The sequence below is a fragment of the Helianthus annuus genome, chromosome 11, assembly GCF_002127325.2.
Source record: "Helianthus annuus cultivar XRQ/B chromosome 11, HanXRQr2.0-SUNRISE, whole genome shotgun sequence".
In the NCBI taxonomy this organism is placed as follows: Eukaryota; Viridiplantae; Streptophyta; class Magnoliopsida; order Asterales; family Asteraceae; genus Helianthus; species Helianthus annuus.
In genome coordinates, this window is record NC_035443.2 from 186,660,077 (window position 1) to 186,681,950 (window position 21,874).

At 35.8% G+C, this 21,874-nt stretch overlaps 2 protein-coding genes across 2 annotated transcripts in view; both read left to right on the forward strand.

The window, feature by feature from the left end:
• The first annotated feature begins 1,428 nt into the window (after nt 1–1,428).
• LOC118484219 (probable receptor-like protein kinase At5g59700) lies at nt 1,429–3,965 on the forward strand. Its single transcript, XM_035980222.1, has 3 exons — nt 1,429–1,500; nt 2,688–3,707; nt 3,957–3,965. Exons 1-3 carry the CDS (start codon nt 1,429–1,431, stop codon nt 3,963–3,965), a joined length of 1,101 nt encoding a protein of 366 aa, XP_035836115.1.
• A 668-nt stretch (nt 3,966–4,633) lies between these two features.
• Nucleotides 4,634–21,874, forward strand: part of LOC118484342 (dual specificity protein kinase pyk3-like) — a 102,566-nt gene continuing 85,325 nt past the window's right edge. Inside the window, exon 1 of the mRNA XM_035980377.1 lies at nt 4,634–4,699. The gene's annotated coding sequence lies outside the window, so the exon portion shown is untranslated. The remainder of the gene's footprint in view (nt 4,700–21,874) is intronic.

The following is a 21,874-nucleotide window of genomic DNA, read 5'->3' on the forward strand; positions in this document are numbered from 1 at the left end:
AGGACCCTTTCACCTCTCAGACAATTAGTTTTAGATAACCTATAAAACTAAGTTTGTCGCGACTTGGAATAAGCAATTTTAAGTTAATAGAAAACTATTAAGCTAACAGTTTTGGAAAATTAAAACTAGTTTAATTTGCAAAACTTAATTGGTTATTGTTTGTTTCAAAAACAACCTTTATTTTATAACAAAAACTTTAACAAGTTGTAAAAACAATTTAGAACTTGTTTTAGTGTGATTGTTTTACTATTTTAAAAACTCCTTCTAAAATCATGTTGGTATTAGGTTGGTTATGTTATAACAACTTATAAGATAAAACCAACCACAATAGCAAGACAAATATGTAAATCCATATGGCCAAAAAAATTTGTTCGATCTTACTAGAGCCTAATAGCAAGATAAAACGGGTCACGGGGTCACAACACACAAACAACCACAAGGAAGGACTTGAGTGCATCCAGTCGTCTCGAGCAACTCCCACTGACTTCATAACTCCTGTTTAGCGTCCTCGGTTTTGTCTCCAGCTCTTCGTTTATTACAATATTTACAAAAATATAATAAAGGAAAGAACCCTATCTATTACAACTTTGAACCATCTCGGTGGCCAAAAACCATAATAACAAAACCGAATAAAAATATACAACTACAAAACAAGGTCGGACCGGATTTACATATCGCACAACAATCACAAAATAAACCGGGCAATGTTTCGGTCAAGCAAAACAAATAAAATATTGACCAAAATTAAAGTGACCTAAAAAATACTTAGATGAGAACCTTTAAATAAATAAAGTTTGTGTTCTAATTCCGGTTAAAAGACCGGTACCGACTCGTATGTTGTAATCAAGGCTCTGATACCACTGTTGGGTTTCCATGGTGATCGGTCAAATTTTATTTATCAAAAACGCGGTATTTATCAAAAACGCGGTTCAATAAATAATGGTTAATTAATTAAGTGAGTTAATTAATAAAACGCAGCGGAAAAATAAACAAGTGATCAACAAAACGGAACCCGACAGGATCCTGTTACATGCAAATACGAGCACAGTGAAAAGAGTATATTTAACTACCGATGAGAAAGATATACCTCAGTTAATGACTAACCGGTTGAGACACCGAGGTTCAACGAACAAGTGCTAGTGATACGAACTAACGAATGTGAGTGCGAACCCGTATAGCGGCGGCGGTGACCGGCGGCGAGCGGTGGTGACCGGTGGTGGCGGCGTGGGGCGGCGACAGCAGGCGGGCGGCGGCGTCCGACAGCGGCGACGACAGCCCGCAGTGGTGGCGGTTGTGGCCGGTTGTAGATGTGGGTGCTTTGAGAGTTTTGCAAAATCTTCCAACCTCACAAAGCTTGTCCATACACTCCTTTAAATAATATACGGAGATCCATGCATGTGCGACAAATGGCGGACATGCATAGGGAAGATGGATAAGTGTGGAGAAGCTTATACATGTCCAACAAGTGGTCATGCAAGATTGCATGCGCGACAAGTGGCGGTAGGTGGGTGCATGTGCGACATATGGTGCAACAAAGGTGCATGAGCGACAAGTGGCGTAGGATGAGTATACCCGTCTCACCTGGTCCATGTACCCGTCTTTCAGTTAATACCCGCAACAAGTTATCAGTTAAGATAAACAATTATATTATTAATAACGAGTATTAATAATATAAATCCGCTCATGATCATAAATATAACTATGATCTGTTTCATATGGTTCGTAATTACCAGTTAAACCAGTTAAGTGGATTTTAGTTCGTTGCCCAAGGTGTAACTCTTACGGGTCAAGACCCGGCCGGTAGCATTGACTTATCGAACTGGACATAATATCCAACAGTTATGGTTCACTTATATTATTCTATAGGTCATTCTAAGCTATGAATATTGATTAAAATGGTTAAGAACAACAAAGATTCTAACCTAATTGTTTCCCGATGAAAAATAGTGAAGCTGATTAGGACAATGCTCCACGTATGGCTGTTTGGATGTGTGGTTAACTGATTAAGCTGCAATAATCAGTTTTGAGGAAAAGTGATTATAATCATGCAATTTTTTTAGTGAACTTTCTAACTGAAACTAATTATTCGGTAGCTTTAGTGAACTGCTTATCTGGTTATGATTCTTGAAGTTAAAATGATCACATATAAAATACACATCCAAACCCAAGCGCATCGCGTGAGGTGGAACGCATAGCGTGGGGAACCCCGGAGCAACGTGCCGCTTTTGAAACCACTAGCTGCTGTTAAATGTGCAACTAAGAACTTGCAACAACTATTTATGTTTGACAAATTTCTTTTATTAAAATTAGTTATTTTACAGGTTTTTTTTTTTTTTTTTGTAAACTTTATTAATTATAATAACATGTATACATTCTTGTTAATATTTATCAAAATTTACATATTAAACATGAACTTCAGAAAGATTTTATAATAACTTGTTTGCTTTCATTTCTTTATTATGCAAAAAAGTGACCCAAAAATAAAACATTTATCAGACACAAAACTAACAGAACATAAAATCTTCGAGAAGAATATATATATTGAGAAAATAAGCCACACCCAGCGGTAAATTCGAATGTCGTCTATAGGTTTTCTATATAGACAAAAAATAAATTAACCACAAAATTTCGTTGTCGTATATATGTTTTATAATTTGCAATTCTCTGTTCTTGTCATATGTTTGCAGGGGAAGAACTTAGAACACTTGAAGATTCAACTCCGTGATATAAAATTGGCCACTCATTATTTTTCTGACACATACGAAACCAATTCTGACATATACATTACTTGGTATACAACAGAACTTGGCCATTTTGATAAAGAAAAACCTTCCTCTATAGAAGTGAAGAGTAAAAATGAATTACCCAAGGGACATAACATTGTAGAAATAAAACGCTTCCTTCCTAGAGATGACGAGCATGAAGAAGAAGAATTATTTTTTACTGAACTTGAAATGCTTAGTAGCATTAAGCATCACAACATTGTCACTCTTATAGGATTCTGTGTTGAAGATTTTGAGATGCTGCTTGTCATCGAGAAAATTACTAATGGACACCTTGAGAATTATTTTGGAAACATCAATGAAATGTGTATTTTGACGTGGGAAATACGTTTGAAAATCTGCATTGATGTTGCACGGGCATTGATTTACCTCCACTCTCAGATGGATGACAAAAGATTCATAATACATAATAACATACATAGTGGGGCAATTAGGATGTACGAGAATTGGGAGGCAAAGATTGCAGACTTTGAATGGGCGGTAATCCAGCATCTAAATCAAAAGGACGAAACTCCGTATAAAAGAACATATTTTGTGTCAGATTATCATGTGGATCCGGAATATGCAAAGACCGGTAAGCCAAAAAAAGAGTCGGATGTGTATAGCTTTGGAGTAGTTATGTTTGAAATTCTTTGCGGAAGAGATGCTTATGACGAAATTTACCTTACGGAGAGTGAGGAAGGGCTCGTTCATGTTGCAAGACGAAAATTCTGCAATGGAACAATAGAGGACATCATAGATCCTACACTAAAGGAAGAAACCGGTAAAAAGAGCAATAGTCCAATTAGAGGAGCCAACGAGGATTCTTTGTACATATTTTCAAAAGTTGCAAACCAGTGTGTGGCGGAGACTCAAGACCAGCGCCCAACAATGAAAGTTGTTCTCAACGAACTTGAGAAAGCATTGGTCTTTCAAGAAAGTCGGGTATGTTTGTGTGTGTGTATAATCATGGGGTGCATATTATCTTAATGCATAAGGAATAAGTATTATGCGTATACAATGATACAATTTCTTTTGGCTAAAATATAACATAGAAAGCGTCCTGAAAATATTCAAATAAGACACAATTGAAGAGAAGAATCATGTCATTTAAACACAAAACCTTTCAAAGATTAAAGCCAACCTATGATAATGCTATTTAAAGTTAAACTGTATGTCCATACTTTTTTTCAGATAAAGTAAATTTCTAGTTTATAAGAACCCAATCTAGTGATTCTATTTAAAGAATTGGTTAGGGAGGCTGCCCCTTGGTTGAGGCTTATGGGACTTAGTTGGGGACCTCCTTTGATGAAGGTCATACTCTAGCTGATTGGCACCCCTTGGGGCAAATAATAATGTGTTTTTGTCACTTTCTCACCTTTTTATTTGGATTTGAAATATTGCATGTTCTATAACATTATATGCATTGTTCAACGCAAAAAAAAAAAAAAAAAAAAAAAAAAAAAAAAAAAAAAACTAATCTTCAGTTTACATCCATGTCCCTTGATGAATTCTCACCACCAATCGTTTTCGTGTATAGAAGTTACAATGGAACGCCCACTTTCTTTGATATTCATTATTTTGTTTCCAAATTTGACTTGTATATGGTATTAAATCTATATATTGTTAATTTCCTTTTCATATTCATTTTTTTTTACCAAATTTAAATGGTAATTTATTCTTGGATTTATTTGATGGTTTTTAAGGTATCATCTTTAGATACCAATTTCATTGACATCTTATCATCTAAATACTTCAATGTTTTATAGTTTTTCTTAGCCAATAACTTTTAGAGCCAATTTGTAGTTTTTCACAAATTTATAGTTTTGAGCATTAATATCTTTCTCAAATACATTATTTCAAAGGAGGAGCAAGTACATGAGCCAAATAAGGACCAAGTTGTCGACGAACTTCAGATAGCAACTTTTCAAATTCGTGTAAGTCCTTCCTTTTTTACTTCATCTTTTTGTTCGTAAAGTTTTTTTATAAATGAAACAAAATTATAATTTGATAAAATAGAGATAACGTGTCGTTGTAAACTAGTAAGGCGCAATCCGCGCTGAATCGCGTGGAGAACGTGAAAAAAATTTAAAGTATATAGTATATTCGGCACATGTTTTACATCAATATAAAACCATAAGAATAAAACAGTACTACGTATGTAATTATACGATGCGAAATAATATTTTCTCATATGATCAAATACAAAGGACAACATAAATAGAAAGTGTAAGAAGGATTATAGTCCATTAATATTAGATTTGGAAGGTTGAGATTTAGAGACAAGAAAATAATGGAAGAGCATAAATGGAATCATTCTCTCTCTGCATGTAAGACACATGACAATTCACCGTTAACTTAAAAAGTTCATAATTTTTTGTATGATATTTGTTTTAAAAAAATTTCACGGTACTAATAATGAGCGTTTTATATCTTTAATATGAGTATGATATTACAAAAAAGTGTATCGTACAATATGCCTTAACGTACGACGCGTACGCGATGGCAAATCGCACGTTTATAACAAGAAATCACATGTTGAAAATTCAGAAGTTCGCATGTTCAAAAGTATATATAAATCGCATGTGTATTTATATAAATGGCATGTGTGTATAAAAACCATGTTCGCATGTTATAAAAGATAACCCAAATCGCATGATGTTCAATAATACCAAAATCGCATGTTGATAATGCCTTGCGTACACGTCGTACGTTAAGTCATTTTGTACATTAACTGACATCATGATATTACTATATAAAAATAAAATAAAAAGATCACTTTTATTAGGATTTCTTTGTACTGTGTTAAAGATTGTGGTCACTGTGAACTGGGTTTTACTTCTTATGTTTTTTACTAAAGTTTCGATACATTGTGTTATTATCAAAACTTATAACACAATGTTAATTTAGATTTTGTCTATTGCATTTTTATCAGAATTTATAACACAATGTATGACACAATGAAGATGATGTTATATTTGGGTTTCTATACATTGTGTTATAGGTTTCGGTTATTGTGTTTATTCTGCTATCCATTTTGTTCTAATCTGTTGTCCATTGTGTTTATGTTTTGTTGTTAATTGTGTTTTAATCTATTGTTCGTTGTATTTTAGGTTATGTCCATTGTGTTTAGTCTGCTGTCTATTATGTCTTTTGTCCATTGTGTAACACACAACGGGTTTTTCTCATTGTATGTTATGTCCATTGTGTAATACGCAACTGGGTTTTTGATTTTTTTAAAGTATAACAATAGAGTACTCATATTAAAGATAAAAGACGCTCGATTTTATGGTATAATTTTTTTAAAAAAGTAAATGACGTATAAAGAAGTTACGAACGTTTCAAAAATGGGGGGAATAGCATGTGCCTTGCATGTGCATAATCTTTTTATTCTCTTTGACCAAACTACCCTTCCCACTTGATTCCTTCTTAGACACATGTTACTCTATAGTGTCTTTTTACACTTCTTATTTTTAAACCTCTCTCCACTATAACTCAACCTATATAAACATATGTAAATAACAGTTAAAGTGAAACTTATGATATATATATATATATATATATATATATATATATATATATATATATATATATATATATATATATATATATATATATATATATATATATATATGGTAATGCTAGACAGAAAACCCTTAAATTTTTAGAAAACTCTGTAAACTCAAATCTCTCCCCATTTTTACCCAACCTCCCTTTTTTTTTTGAAAAAAATAACACATGTAATATACATGTTTTAAAGTGTTTTGGGCCAAAAAAAACAAAAAAGCGCCGAAGGGATTTTTTTTTTAAAAATAAACAAATTTCAGCAATGTCCGGTTGCCTAACATGTGTTAGACAAAAGTGCTGAAAGTTGCTGAAATTTGTTTTTTTTTTTTTTTTTAAAAAACCCTTCCGCGCTTTTTTGATTTTTTTGGCCCAAAACTCTTAAAAACATGTATATTACATGTGTTATTTTTTTCAAAAAAAAAAAAGTCGGGAGCTTTGAGTTTTCCGGGTTTCTTAAATATTTAGGGTTTTCTATATAGCCCAACCCTATATATATATATATATATATATACATATATATATATATATATAGGGGGAGGTTCATTTAAGAAGAATATTCTTGTAAGAAGAAAACTAAATTAATCTAGGCCCTATATTTTTTTGATCAATGGTTGTGAATCAAGATATTATTGTTGTCCACTTTCAGTTAATGTTTTAATCAATAAGGGTAGAATAGACAATTTAATGTATAACACTATTAAATATTGTAAAAGGTTAGTCCAATCTCATTAATGCCACCATAATTTTCTCCTTCACCATCATTAATGTGTTGGGTCCTACACGTATTGTGTCCTACACATATATTATTATATGTCAGAAAATTATTTAAAAGTGTTGGGAACCTACACATTTTGTACCCTACACCAAAACATTGTTTTCTTGGTGTAGGAAACGTTGTTATTATGGTGTAGAAAACGTTGAATATTTAGGAGCATGTGCATGAATGTTTTTATTGTGTAAGTTGCATAACTATTTTGTAGGATAGACTCATACCGTAATACCCTTTTATTCTTTTAATTCTTAATTTGTGATTCTTCTTATTTGAACTCTCCACTATATATATATATATATATATATATATATATATATATATATATATATATATATATGTGTGTGTGTGTGTGTGTAGGGGAAGGTTCATTGTGGAACACCTAAAAAGTGGATAACCGAGGAAACTTGCATTTAACATGTTAAAAATTCAACTTAACATGTTAAAATTCAAATTTTTAATTTTTTTTCAAAGCTTCCACATATAAATACATGTAGAATCGTTTTTAATAAAAAAATCAAACACTAAAAAGAAAAAAAAGTAAAAAAGTAAAAAAAAAAGGTAAAAAAAAATTTACAAAAATGATTATTTTATTGGAATAGCTTCTTGGTATCTTTATATGCAAAAGTTTCAAAAAAATTTGAAAAAAAAATATCCACACTATATATGTATATAATATAATATAACTAAATAAAAAATTAAAATATATATAATACAACTAGGTTATAGACACAAGTATTACACAGGGTTGCATAATAGAAATTAAATAATTGTATAATTTGTACATAACTGATTTGTTTTTTTATTAAATATAACAAAAATAAATAAATCATTAAAATAAATTGATTAAATATACACATTGCTTGTTCCTTAGGTCATGTGTAATAGGGCATTATAAGGTCTTAATAACACCCTCAACAACAACCCCCCCCCCCCCCCCCCCCCCGCGGTTGTTGTAGGGGCATGAAGAGTGAGGGACGTTTCTAGTATAATGTCCCATAGAGAGAAAACAAAACGAAAAGTAACGATTGAAAGGGCATTAAGGGGCGTTAACCATTACAAATTTTTAAGGGGCGTTAATGCTGATGTGGCGAGGAAATGCCCATAGGGGACATTAAGACCATGAGTAATGAGCATTACATGGGCGTGAAGCGGCTTGATAATGCACCCAACACCACCCTCGTGGGCTTATATGAGCATGAAGAGAAAGTGGCTTTTCTAGTATAATGCCCAATAAGGATAACAAAATTGGAAAGTAATGATGGAATGGGGGCAATAAGGGGGGGGGGGGGGGGGTTAACCCTTACACATTTTTTAAAGGGCAATATAATGTTGATATGATGGAAAATGATCCTTACGAGGCATTAACCATTACGTATGACCTAACTATTACGGATGGTCTTAGTAGATTAACACACCCCTTTTATAAAATTACCAAAAGCATTTAATACATCACTAATAAGCAAAAACCAAGTCTAAATTTTCTCCTGAACATGTATACACGCTGCTTCAATTTTCGAAACTAAACACACATCTATACACCTACTGAAATTCGTCCCAACAGTATGCACCAGAACACTTAAGCCGATTTCCAAACGGTTCGAATCGGAACTCCTAAGCTGGTCCCATACGCTAAGCAGTAAGCACCTCTTGAAACATCTCATGGATTAACCCTTTTGTTTAAACACAAAACCTTTCAAATATTAAAAGCCATAGTCTATGACAATGGTATGGAAACTTAAGCTAGACTTGATATAAAGATATCAATGTTGATACACAACTAAAGCTATTTATTTCAAATAAGTAAAATTCTACTTATAGGAAACCGGATCTTCGCTTTAAAGAACTTGTTTGGGAGGCTGGGCCTTTGGCCCGAAGCTTATGGGATTCGGATGGCGGACATCCTTTGATGAAGTTAGTTACAATGGAACATCAAATTTCTTTGATAGAATGTATCTGCATATATCATTTAATAGGACAAAGCATACCATATTGACCTGTTATTATTGTTAAATTTATTTGATGAATTTTGAGGTATCATCTTTGAATACGAGCTTTCATCAACATCTTATCATCTGTTATATTATCAATTGGCTCATTGTTTTATAGTTTTTTTTTTCTAATTAGTAAATAGTTTTTTATCACTAGTTTGTAGTTTCATCATGTAGGTCCCTGTTTCGCGGAGGATTACGAACCTAAACCTTGTTATACAAACCTACTAGCGAGTGCGGAATCCAAGCTAGCAAGCAAACCGAGTTAGTAGCAAGTAGAGAAACAAACACACAAAGATTCACCGATTAACACTAGTCGTATTAATGCAATGAGGGTTTCGGTTACAAGCTCAATGTTTACAGAAGTGTTCTATAAACTCTCTAAGTGTGTGAGTGAGTTCTGGGCAGAATGCTCTCTAAGCTTCTATCTCTCGGGTGTGTGAAAATGGCAGAACTTCAGAACTCCAGAACTAACTCACACTCAACACATGCATGGGTATATATACCCAGCTCAGCAGGTCTGCTCGAAGGATTCGACAGATGGTCCGAAGGATCATCTGTCGACCACATGTTACACGAAAGATCAGCATGGACCTCGAAGGATCATCCTTCGAGGTCTAATGGTCGAACCATGGTCGAACCATATCTTTCGATCACCTCGAAGGATCAGGTGTATCCTTCGAGGCTATCCTTCGATCAGAACATCTTTCAAATGTTGTCCAAGTCAAACCGGAGGATGGTTGACTTGGTCAACTTACAGACTACTAAGGACATCGTTTACATACAGACCCAATACAGACAAAGTACAGACACAAGTGCACCAACAAACTCCCCCTTGGCTGTAGCTTTGTCTTTGATCTCTAATCTTTGTCTTGTTCTTCTAAAAGTGTAGACTCGTCTTGAACTTCGACGGTCTTTGGTCTTCAAGTCTTCAAGACTCTGATGTCCTATCATGTCTTCAATGTCGGAGGATCTTCAAAGTCTTCACGTCTTGAAAGTAGAGAGTGTATCAACAAACTACCCGTATCATGTAGGAAGTGTGTTGACAAACTCCCCCTTAACATAAGCTCCCCCTTGAGTTATGCTCGTGAAAAGACTTTATCTTTATGAAGTGAGATCCTTGTGGTGTTGATGATGGCCAGCGGCAACTCGATCATCTTCATTCATTGAGTGCCTTCGTGTCTTCATTCCAAAGCTCGTCAACGACCATGTTCTCCTAGCCTTTAGAATCTGCACATGCAAGAAATCTAAACGCGTAATGAGAACAATTGCTTGGAATATAGTATAAACAAATGACACACGAATGACCATGTCATAATCAAACACCGTCCGACAGTTTGAAAGTTTAATAAAATTTGTCAATTTTAGTTTTTAACTTTCAAAACATGCAAATTTCGACCGTTTATGAAGATTTAGTCAGTTCGGTTTTCAGTCAAGTTTCAGGTAACGAAGACTTGAGCTCCAACATCGTACGATCGAAAATAAAGCAGAAATAAAATCTTTTTGGCTTTTATAAAGTTTATATTAAAACAAGCCTAAAATCTTTTTGGTATTTTTGAAATTAAAAGACAACAATTTAAAATCCTTTGAGTGTTATCAAACGACATCACCGCTAATGTCGTGCTGATATGCACCAAACGACGAAACTGTTTAAAAGAAAAACAATAAAAGTTAAGCAGTAAATAAATAAATATATACAAACATTCTTTTTGCGAGTTTCGAGGGTAAGAGAATCATATCAGTGTACGGTCATGCCAAAACACTCTTGTTGTTTAGTTAGTTAACATTAAGATAAGCATCCTATAACAATTATTGGTATTGTTGTCCACTTAAGCTCAACTTATCAGATGTAATCATGTTTAGAGGATACGTTAATGTATGATTTATACTTACCGACCGGTGTTCATCCACATCACGACACATTCCCGTATCAAGGTATGCACGAGAGTTCATCTTACCAGTGAGTATACCGATTATCATCTGTTTGACCGTATAAATTGTGAGATACTCACTTATTTTGATTTGAAAACAAGTCCTATGTGATATAATCACTTATTGATGAGGAACTTGATTTTCGTATGCATGAGGGCACAGGTGCAAGTCCGTGAACAGGTCAGTACTTCCGTACAGCAGAGAGACGAACTTGACACCCGGATAGATGTGATATTTTATCACTTATTTGATATGGACATGTGATTGTTTATCACTTATTGAGGTCGAATGCAGTATGCAATATGTACACGTATGTATAGTATCATGGAAGATCTAGACTTGCGTCCCCGTTATTTTTCGGTAAAAGATACAACCATGATACCCAGATGATAAGCAGCATAAAGACCGAATATCTCAGAACCTCGGCAATCTATCAAACGAAATTTCGGTACTAAGACCATATGCCAATGAATGGTTCCCACCTGATCTTCAGTCGATTAAGATTTATATCACCCTGCACACTTTAAAATGATTGTGAGCCTACCGATACATCTTATATAGAGCTGCTTATCGTTTTGCATTTTAAGGTTTAAAGAGGTTTGGATAGACCACTGATGTACTATCATTTTCTCTTTTGCTCGCCAGGAAACTCATTTTTGTTTTTCTATTGTTTTTGTGTTTTTGAATTTTTCGATGTTTTTGGATTTTCCGATTTTTGGATTTACTCCCCCTAAAATCAACAAACTAAGATAAATTTAAAAACACAAAGGTATTTACAAAAATGATTTTCCGATGTTGGTTTTACTCTTGCTTGACCTTAATGCCGTTTACCAAAATTAAGTTTTATCAGAAAAGATTTAGCAAATTTTGGAAAAATGAGTTGGCATGTCGGTAAGCGGTGCGGACCATGACAACATTGATGAGTTTCATATTGAAACAATCACTTGTGAGGTGATATCCGAGATCAACGTGTCAGGTCAAAGAGTGCTGTACGAGATAATAACAATTCACAAAGCAGTTAAAATATCGACAAGTATAGGAGAGATTAAGAATTTAAAGGCGTATCCTGCAACTGTTCCGTGCATTGCAAGGAATCTAAGCACTCTCCCAACTGGATATCCACCCGGTGTGGACTTCAAGGTCGAATTTGCAACTACTGAAAAATCTCTTGACAGCAACAAGCTCATAAACCTCCGGGTCCGGCTGGTCTTCCACATTTCACCAGCGAAGGTCTTTGACTTTCTCTTTCAGAAATGGTGTGCGGATGTTCAATGCACTCCAAGGCATCGACACACATTTCACTTCATTCGTTCCTGTGGACCCGATCAAAACCAGAAAGACCAAATTTTTGGCACGTTCTTCATTTGGTCAAATTTTGCAACTTCATTCAGCCACATTCTCTTTTTCTTTTCTCTCTCTCCATCAAAGGCAACAATTTCTTCTGTCGCCTATCTTGTGCAAGGACATTCCACTATCAACAATCCTAAGACTATCAATAGTTCCTCCTGGAACTTCCTGCACACTCACTCAGAGATTAGTTGGAGAGAGGGACCCAAGCCTTCACAGACTTGGGTCGTCCGTCATCATCGAGAATTGTAACATCCATTTCCCGATGATTCGGAATTGATGTAGCTCCCCCTGAAACAGTTACCGGTTTTGGTATCCAAATCTCTTTCTGTTTTTCATGTTTAACATCTGATTTAACAGATTTTGTTTGGATAATCTCCGGTTTTAAAAACTTTTCAACTTCTTTTCTTTGTTTCTTTTTCTGTTTCTTTGCTCGTTGTTTAACAAGACGAGGGTCCTGTTTTGGTGAAACAGATCTTTTATGGTAATTGTTACCATGGGGGGCATCAATTTTTGTCTTTCTTTTGGTGAGATATGGACAATTCTTAATGATGTGCCCATACTCACAGCATTCAAAGCATGATCTCCGCTCAACAAACCTCGGAGTATCATAACTGCAATAGCCGGATGATGAACTTCGTGATCTTGAGGTACTTGGTCCTACATCACAACCGTTTGTGTGTTGTGTATAGTTGTTTTGACTGTTTCTTTTCAAAATTTTACTTTGTTTAACAAAATCCTTGTTGGATTTGTTTTTGGAAGTATCAATTTTATCAGTCCCTCTTGATTTCACGAGGTTTATCTTCCGAACCTTTTTCTTGTTTTCGCCCTGTTTGCCTTTACTATTCTCTTGGGCGGCACGATTTTGTTCACGGGGATCATCAACCTTTGCTTTCAGCTTATGAAGATATGGACAATTTCGAATGATATGTCCAATTGTTCCACACTCAAAACAATATCTTCGTTCAACAATCCCCGAAGCATCATGTGTTCTCTTAGCCGATGATGTTGAACTTTGTGAACCCGAGGTACTAGGCTGTGAACTGTTTTGTTCATTTCTTTTCAAAACAGTAGCTTTCTTGACAAAATCTAAGTTAGATTTATTTTCAAACGTTTCAATTTTGTCTGTTCCCGTCGATTTCACAAAGTTAACATTTTTCTTCTTCTTTTGATTCGGCTTCTTCTGGACTTGAGCCGGTGCCTTTCCTTTGGGCTTGGTGTGATTTTGCTGTTTTGGCATTGCTGGTAATTTCTTGTTGCCAAATTGTTTTCGAACTTCAGCCCTTGGGATTGGAGGACACTGTGTAACTGTAACACGTGGTCCTGTCTTTCCCAAAAACTTACTTGTCGAATCTTCAAAGACTTTACTTATTAAAGATTGATTAACATTTTTAATAGGAAAATCTTTGTCAGAGTAGATTTTATCATTACCAACGAGAGTGTACAGCAAGTTCACACCCTCCGACTCTTTTTCAGACGAGGACTCGATTGCAACAGTCTTAGCGGGTTTTGCAGGGGGATCACATAGAATGTGATTCTCAAGAGGTATGTCCTCATTTTTGACTACCGCATCAGACTTTGCTGGGACAGCATTATCAGATTCATCATCAGACGAATCAGCATCCTCAATCACAACTGGAGGATCCTGTTTCTGTTCAGCAGTTACAGATGTATCTGCTGACACATTTGAATCTGAGGATACTTCTTTCTGGTATCCGAGTCCTGCTGCAAACTCCTTCACATCAAGAGGAACAGATTGTTCGAAGAACACTCTATCCTCCTCGTCAGGCATCGCATCATAATTGTGTCTCACAGGTGGTGGACATTTCTTATATCCTATGCATGTGACATCCCGTTTTTCTTTCTGAACGTCAATGATGTGATCCAACACATAGCTAGAGCTCAAATAACTATCTAGCTTAAGTTGGATCGCATCACTTTCGGTTTTCACACAAGCCATTTCTTTTTGCATTGTCTCAAGACGTGAGATATACAAATTAATTTCCGTTTGTTTTCTGGAAACCATTTTAGTCAATTCAGTTTTATCTTTCTTTAACGTCTCAATCATTGACTTAAATTCTTTTTCATGGTTTTCATAAAACATATTGGCTTCTGTGCATTTTGAAAGATCCACGGTCAGCTTCTGGTTGTGGATAAATGTCACATCATATTTCTCTTGCAAAGCTTCGTGTTTGCTTTGCAATTCACACCACTTGGCATTCAATGAAACATGTTTGTCTTGCAAGTCAAACAAACTAGCTTGTAAAGCATCATGTTTGCCTTGCAACTCAGACATGTTTGCCTTTAATCTAGCACAATTATCACAATCTACAGCAGTTGGTTCATCAACACATACCTGACTGGAATTACTCTCAGGTGTTGGCCTTTCTGCATCAGAATCAACAATCTCTCTTGATGATTCACATTCAGATCCATCCTCACTTGAACTTGAAGTTGTATCACCTTCCACTGAAGTTGAAACATCTTCACCTGAACTTCTAACATGTTCAGAACTGTCATCATTCCCCGAGGATCCACCCTTGCCGACATCTTTGACAATTTCAGCATACAACGCCGTTTTTGTCTGACTACTGTTCTTGGGATTAAGAAATGACGATTCTACAGTAGAATAATGGTGTTGCACTGCAACTGGGGGTAATGGATTTCCATACATGTCTGTGGTGGGAGCTGGCTTTACAGGAACTAGTTTTGGATTGCCAAAACAATCTGTGATTGTGACGTACTCCGTTTTTAATGGAGCATGTGAAACGGGTCTTGCAAACGAAGTACTGGAAGTTCCAAAATACATATCAGAATTGCATGGCACACTGGATCTTGCAGAAAACGTACTGCTCTCTGCAGTTGACGGATTACCCCATGCTGGATTCATTTTTGATCAGAAAAATGAAAACTATATCAATGTCTCAAAGGATAATAGCCACCCGAAAGATCACACAGCCGAAGGATCCTGGTTGCAAGATCTGAGATCACAGAAACTTGTTAACAATAAACTGACCACAATCGAAAGATCAACTATTGTTCGAAGGATCAACAGTACTCGAAAGATTACTGTTGAGTCTTGAACAATAATACCGAAAGATTCAAGAACTCGAAGGATTCCCTTTTGAAAGATCCTTATCTTTCGAGTCAAATCCCTATCTTTCGGACACTTATCTTTCGAATAGCTAACTTCCGAAGGATCACACTTGTTCGAATGATCAACAGTGTTCGAAGGATCACTGTTGACTTTCGAGCACTGGCTTCGAAAGACTCAAAATCTCGAAAGATTCACACTTGAAAGGTCCTTATCTTTCGAGATAAAACAACTATCTTTCGAAAAGATTCCCTGATCGAAAGATATATTTCGAACTTCGAGGGACTACTCGAAAGATGTTTATCTATCGAGCTGTCACTGATCGAAGGATGGTCTTTCGATGTCGAAGGATATCTTTCGAAGTCGAAGGATATCTTTCGAATGTGCACTGACACACTGACACAGATGTGACGGGTTGGTGAAAAGGTGATGGGTAGGTAAGGTCAACTTTCGGCAAAAGGTATGGTCAGACGTACTTTCCCACCAACTTTGAAAATTTTGCCAAAAATGAAATCCTTATCTTCAACACCAGTCACCGGAATGTTAACCGGAGACTTAACCGGAAAATACAAAATCACTTAAAACAATTTTTCAAGTTACCCAACCCCACTTAAAACACTCCCGGTTAGTTTAGACACGTTTTTACTCAAAGAAAAAGCAAGAAAACAAGTAAAAACAGGTGCAAAACCAAGTGTTTCAACACACCACAACTTGTAAAAACCCGGTTTTAAACAAGGTAAAGAGCGAGGCTCTGATACCACTTGTAGGTCCCTGTTTCGCGGAGGATTACGAACCTAAACCTTGTTATACAAACCTACTAGCGAGTGCGGAATCCAAGCTAGCAAGCAAACCGAGTTAGTAGCAAGTAGAGAAACAAACACACAAAGATTCACCGATTAACACTAGTCGTATTAATGCAATGAGGGTTTCGGTTACAAGCTCAATGTTTACAGAAGTGTTCTATAAACTCTCTAAGTGTGTGAGTGAGTTCTGGGCAGAATGCTCTCTAAGCTTCTATCTCTCGGGTGTGTGAAAATGGCAGAACTTCAGAACTCCAGAACTAACTCACACTCAACACATGCATGGGTATATATACCCAGCTCAGCAGGTCTGCTCGAAGGATTCGACAGATGGTCCGAAGGATCATCTGTCGACCACATGTTACACGAAAGATCAGCATGGACCTCGAAGGATCATCCTTCGAGGTCTAATGGTCGAACCATGGTCGAACCATATCTTTCGATCACCTCGAAGGATCAGGTGTATCCTTCGAGGCTATCCTTCGATCAGAACATCTTTCAAATGTTGTCCAAGTCAAACCGGAGGATGGTTGACTTGGTCAACTTACAGACTACTAAGGACATCGTTTACATACAGACCCAATACAGACAAAGTACAGACACAAGTGCACCAACACATCACAATTATATATTTTTGAGCATTAACTTACTTTTTAATTATCTGATATTATGCCTTAAAGGAGGAGCCAGTACAACAACTTGCCAAGGACCAAGTTATCAACGAATCTGAGAAAGCAACACATGAAATTCCTGTAAGACATTTTTTTTTTACTTCATCTTTTTTGTTAGTAAAATGTTTTTAATCTATAAATTAGAGTTTGATAAAGCTTAAATAGGATAAATATGGGGAACACTAACATTTATGTGTTACTATTTATAGAACAATAGAGATGATGAATTGTTATGAAAATAGTTTTTGAATACAACAATATAAAACAATAATAATAACTATATAGTTTATATAACTAACTATAATAATAATAATAATAATAGTAAAATGATTTAGTTTGAAGTTACCGTGACCTTTTATTTGAATTATGAATAAACATTTAGAAGTTAATAATAGTAAAAAACATGTTATAATAAATTTACATGAGAATGCTAATATATAATTATTTATTTCATAAAATACCCCCTTTTTAAAGGTGTAATTCACAACAGACGGTTAATACACGCCCGCAAGTCGCAGGCCCGCCCCATTTCTGTCCCAATGACTATGTTGTCTTTACGGGGCCTACGCCTCGGTAGAAATGGGACATAGCTTCCCCCGAGAAAATTTCCGACCCCCTACCACTTGACAGGAGTTGCACCCTCCACACGAATCGACCGCCTGTTGTGACAGAGCGACCCGCTGGAGTAAATGCGTCGTAATAGAAAACTCGGGTTCCCTCAGGCTTGAACCGGAGTCCTTGCCATCCTTGCCATAAAATACCCCTTTGAAAACGTCATTTAAGTTAATATACCTTCTTAATGTTTAAAAGTAACAATTAATGTCATTTGTGTTTATATTTTTGTTGCATGATACGTCCTATACTAAAAAACGAATTAAATGTTAGGGTTAGATGACATCACATGTTTTACATGTAACAACCCTTTTAAACGCTTCTCTCTGTATGATTCAAATCCGTGTACTTCATTAACAATTAAACTCGTAAATCATAAAATGATTTCGTTGTTTAGACTGCCCAGTGAACATCCACCCCATCACTAACTTTTTATTTTATTTAAACTATATATATTTTGTATAATCAATTTTTATTTTATTTAATTAATAATTATAACTATCTTTAATATTAAATAAATTAAAAAATAAATAAAACTCATAATAACTGTTTTTATGATTAAATAAATTAAAAAATTAAACTCGTAAATCATAAATTTTTTTATTATTTATTTAATTTTAATAACGTTCCAACGACTCTTTTTTCAAACAGTTACTGTTCCAAAGGCTCTTTCCGGCGCTATTTTCAAACGACTAGCTTTCTAGTCCCTATAAATAGAAGCCACCAATCACTGCAACTAGTACATTTACATCTCACAATTTACAAATCATTGCAAGTACCAAACTAATTTGAAGATATAGGTGGTGGTGGAATCGGACAGTAACACCTCAAGCGATCTTCTCGTCAACGTTCTAACCCTCAACCCATTCCACCTGCAGCAGTATACCAGCCAGCCATCGACAATAGTTTACCAACCACCGGCAGCAAGACCACGATGATCACCCGTTTAAATCCTCATACTTTTAACCCTCCACCTCCACATGAGTATGATTGGGATGGTTTCACCGGTGATGAAGCCAACTTCGTGTACGATTGCACCATGGCACAACTCCAATCTAACTATCTGCGAATGAGGGGGGGGGGTCAAACAACTTCAACACAAATCTTCCACCCATAAACCCTCCACCTACAAACCCTCCACCCACAAATCCTCCACTCCGCCCAACACAAGCCTTACCCAACTGGGCTATAGGGTACGAAACCTACCCGAAGAGGAATACCTATCACCGTTGCACGATGAACAATCTCTTCCAAATCTTGACTGGGATGTATACCTCAAGATTATAGTCGGACAGTCGTGATAGCGGTTGCAGTGTGTCACCTCCACCGTACAACCCTTTTCTTTGGGATTTTTAGTGCTTTTATGTGCTTAATTAGGAATTGTGTGCTTAGGTTTAATTGTGTGGTGTAATATTATAACTAGTTACGCAAAAGAATCTTGAAGCTTCTCGTATCAGATTCCCCCCCCCCCTCAAAATAGGCATATGCGTGTTAAGCGTTGTGTTGTGTCCCAACAAGGCATCATTGTCTGATCTTCCACTGATCTTCCAATACTCCAACTAGTATTTGATAAATGTAAGAAAGTTACCTGAAAGATGTCGCTTAGCTGGTTGATCCGATGAAGAGTGACCTGATCTCCGATCTGCAAAACAGAACACCGTTAGGACTCGTTACAGGAATGGGGTTATTCATGTAACCACCTTCCGGCGTGAGAATAAGAACTCGTTTGTGGGAGAAAAAGAGAATGTAATACGAGAGAACAATGTGTCTTAACTTCATCACGACATCTCTATTTATAGTTATGGGTAAGCTTAGGGTTTCCCCTTAAGTCGGGAAGTCGGTTAGGCGACATCTCCTATTTTGTCGGAGATTATTTCGTACGTAGATTTGCATGGAGTTATCCTCCGTATTTATTTATTTCCATTTATTCGACAGTTAATATTCGACCTGGAATGACCGGGTCAGGTCATTCCTCCACAGTTCCGTCTTCACAATCTATATCAAGTCTCGACCTTGTCAAGAAAACTCCATTCCATATCAAAGTATAGTGCTTTGGTAAAGTTTTCCAGTGAAATATCATCTATAAACCATCTTTATGGAGGCGACCAAGTAATGCACTTTGATCTTTAGCATCAATACTCAGGACATCAGTTAGAGTAAGTATAACATTTGCAAGTTCAACCAGCACACTTAGCTGAACTACATCCGGATCTCATTGTCTTGCCTTTGTGAAGTCGACCACGTAATGCACTACGGATCTTCAGGATCAGTACTCAGGATGTCAGCTTGACCAAGTACATCATTTACAAATTCAACTAGTTGAATTACAATCAAATCTCTCTGTAAAATCCCAATGAAAACAACAAACCCAATACTGAGTCCGACAAATTCCCCCTCAACTGTAACCTCAACTGTATTAAGTTTCAATCAACAATCTCCCTCCACAAAGTGTGATCCATAACCTAACCGGTATATTATAGAGTCGAAATCCACACTCGTCTGCCTCAAACTATCAGCTCTCATAAAGATTTCCCAAGTCTTTAGTGAACAACGTTATGCAAAACTACTGCCGACTTTAGATACATGTATGTTTCTATGCAAAACTCTTCACGTTGGCTAGAGGATTAATTAAGATCCTCCAATATATGTATATGTAAAACATTCCATGCAGACCCTTAGGTTAGACACTTTTAGACTAGACCAATTCAAGCTTATTTGAGTTAACATCCAAACAAGTTTTGGGTAAAATAAAAAAGAGTAAAATGCCAAAATGGTCCTTGAGTTTAGACCAAAATCCTCAAATATATGTATGTGCAAAACGTTCCACGCAGACCCTTAGATTAGGCACTTTTAGACTAGATCAATTCAATCTTATTTGAGTTAACAAATCCAAATAAGATCTGGGTAAAATAAAAAAGAGTAAAATGCCAAAATGGTCCTTGAGTTTAGGCCACTTTTGTTATTTCAGTCCAAAAATCCTGTCATGAAACTCTTTCAGAAAATATAGAAAATATATGACTCGTAGTTGAATTTACGTTACTTAGAACCTTATTGATTGATAAACAAATACAAATACGACATTCCCAAATTTTCTCATGCGGAAATAAATTTGACGTTTTTGGCACATAATAGTCACATCAGCAAGTTGGAACACCAATAATATTTTGCTGCTAAGGATCTCGAAACACCTTTGTATTCTCTAGTCCCGTAACTACCCCACATTCTTCAATATCATGTGTTTTCATCATCCCAAACTGACCTGAGGCACTCCTGAAACCGCATTACAGACATGTAAAATTCCCGAAAAATTATTTTACCACAATTTTTTCCAACAATCATTCCCTTATATTATTTTTTTAGTATGAATAAGGTCTTGGTCTCATACGGTGAAATTAAGGAAGTGGCTCAGTTTAGATCGGTCAAAATCAATTTCAAGCAACAAAGGTCAAACCATACTACTTTGGTCAAACAACACCACTTTGGTCAAACAACAAGGGTGTCTTTTGGAAAAGTCAAACAACAAGGGTTGTCGTTTGGAAAAGTCAAACAACAAGGGTTGTTATTTGGAAATGTGGGTTGTCATTTGGAGCTTGGACTGTGAATCTGATGTCATTTGGATCTCTCCAAAACTCCTCCAAACCATTGAATAGATGATGAAAACTTACTTCAATTTGTGTGAAAATAGAAACCTAACACTCATCCATGTTTCATTCATCCTAGATCCATGTTTTGAGCTACGATTTTCAGATCTATGGTTTTCACACCATTTTTACATCTTGAACAAAAACTCACAAAAATCTTTAATCAAGGCTCATGTGACCTAGAAAATGATCAGATTCTCTAAGTCTAGTACCATGGCTCTAATACCAGCTGAAATTCTGTTTTTAGAACCGTTAATCGTGGATTAGTGCAAAATTAGTTCACAAATCGAAGGTTAGAGATAAATAAACACTTTCGTGTATAAATTTGGGCAGCATAATGTTACAATAAGTCATATGATAAGCTATCCAACATAACATACCGAAAGTACAAAGATCGTGGAAATTGGACGAGACCAAGTGGTGGTCTCTCCCTAAACCATAGTAATAAATGAAACAAGAACAAGCTTATATAAGTCCCATGCCATTTTGAAGTTCTAAACAACACCTACTATTTTGTTTGCAATAGTCAAACAACCATTGTTGTTAGAACTTACTTGTCTAACTTGCAAACACACAAATTCAAACAAAAAACCCTCTCATTTGGCCACTTCAAACGAATGTGTCTATACACATTCGTTTGACCACTCTCTAACAATTACATATTTAGCCAAAAACACAATCTATTTTA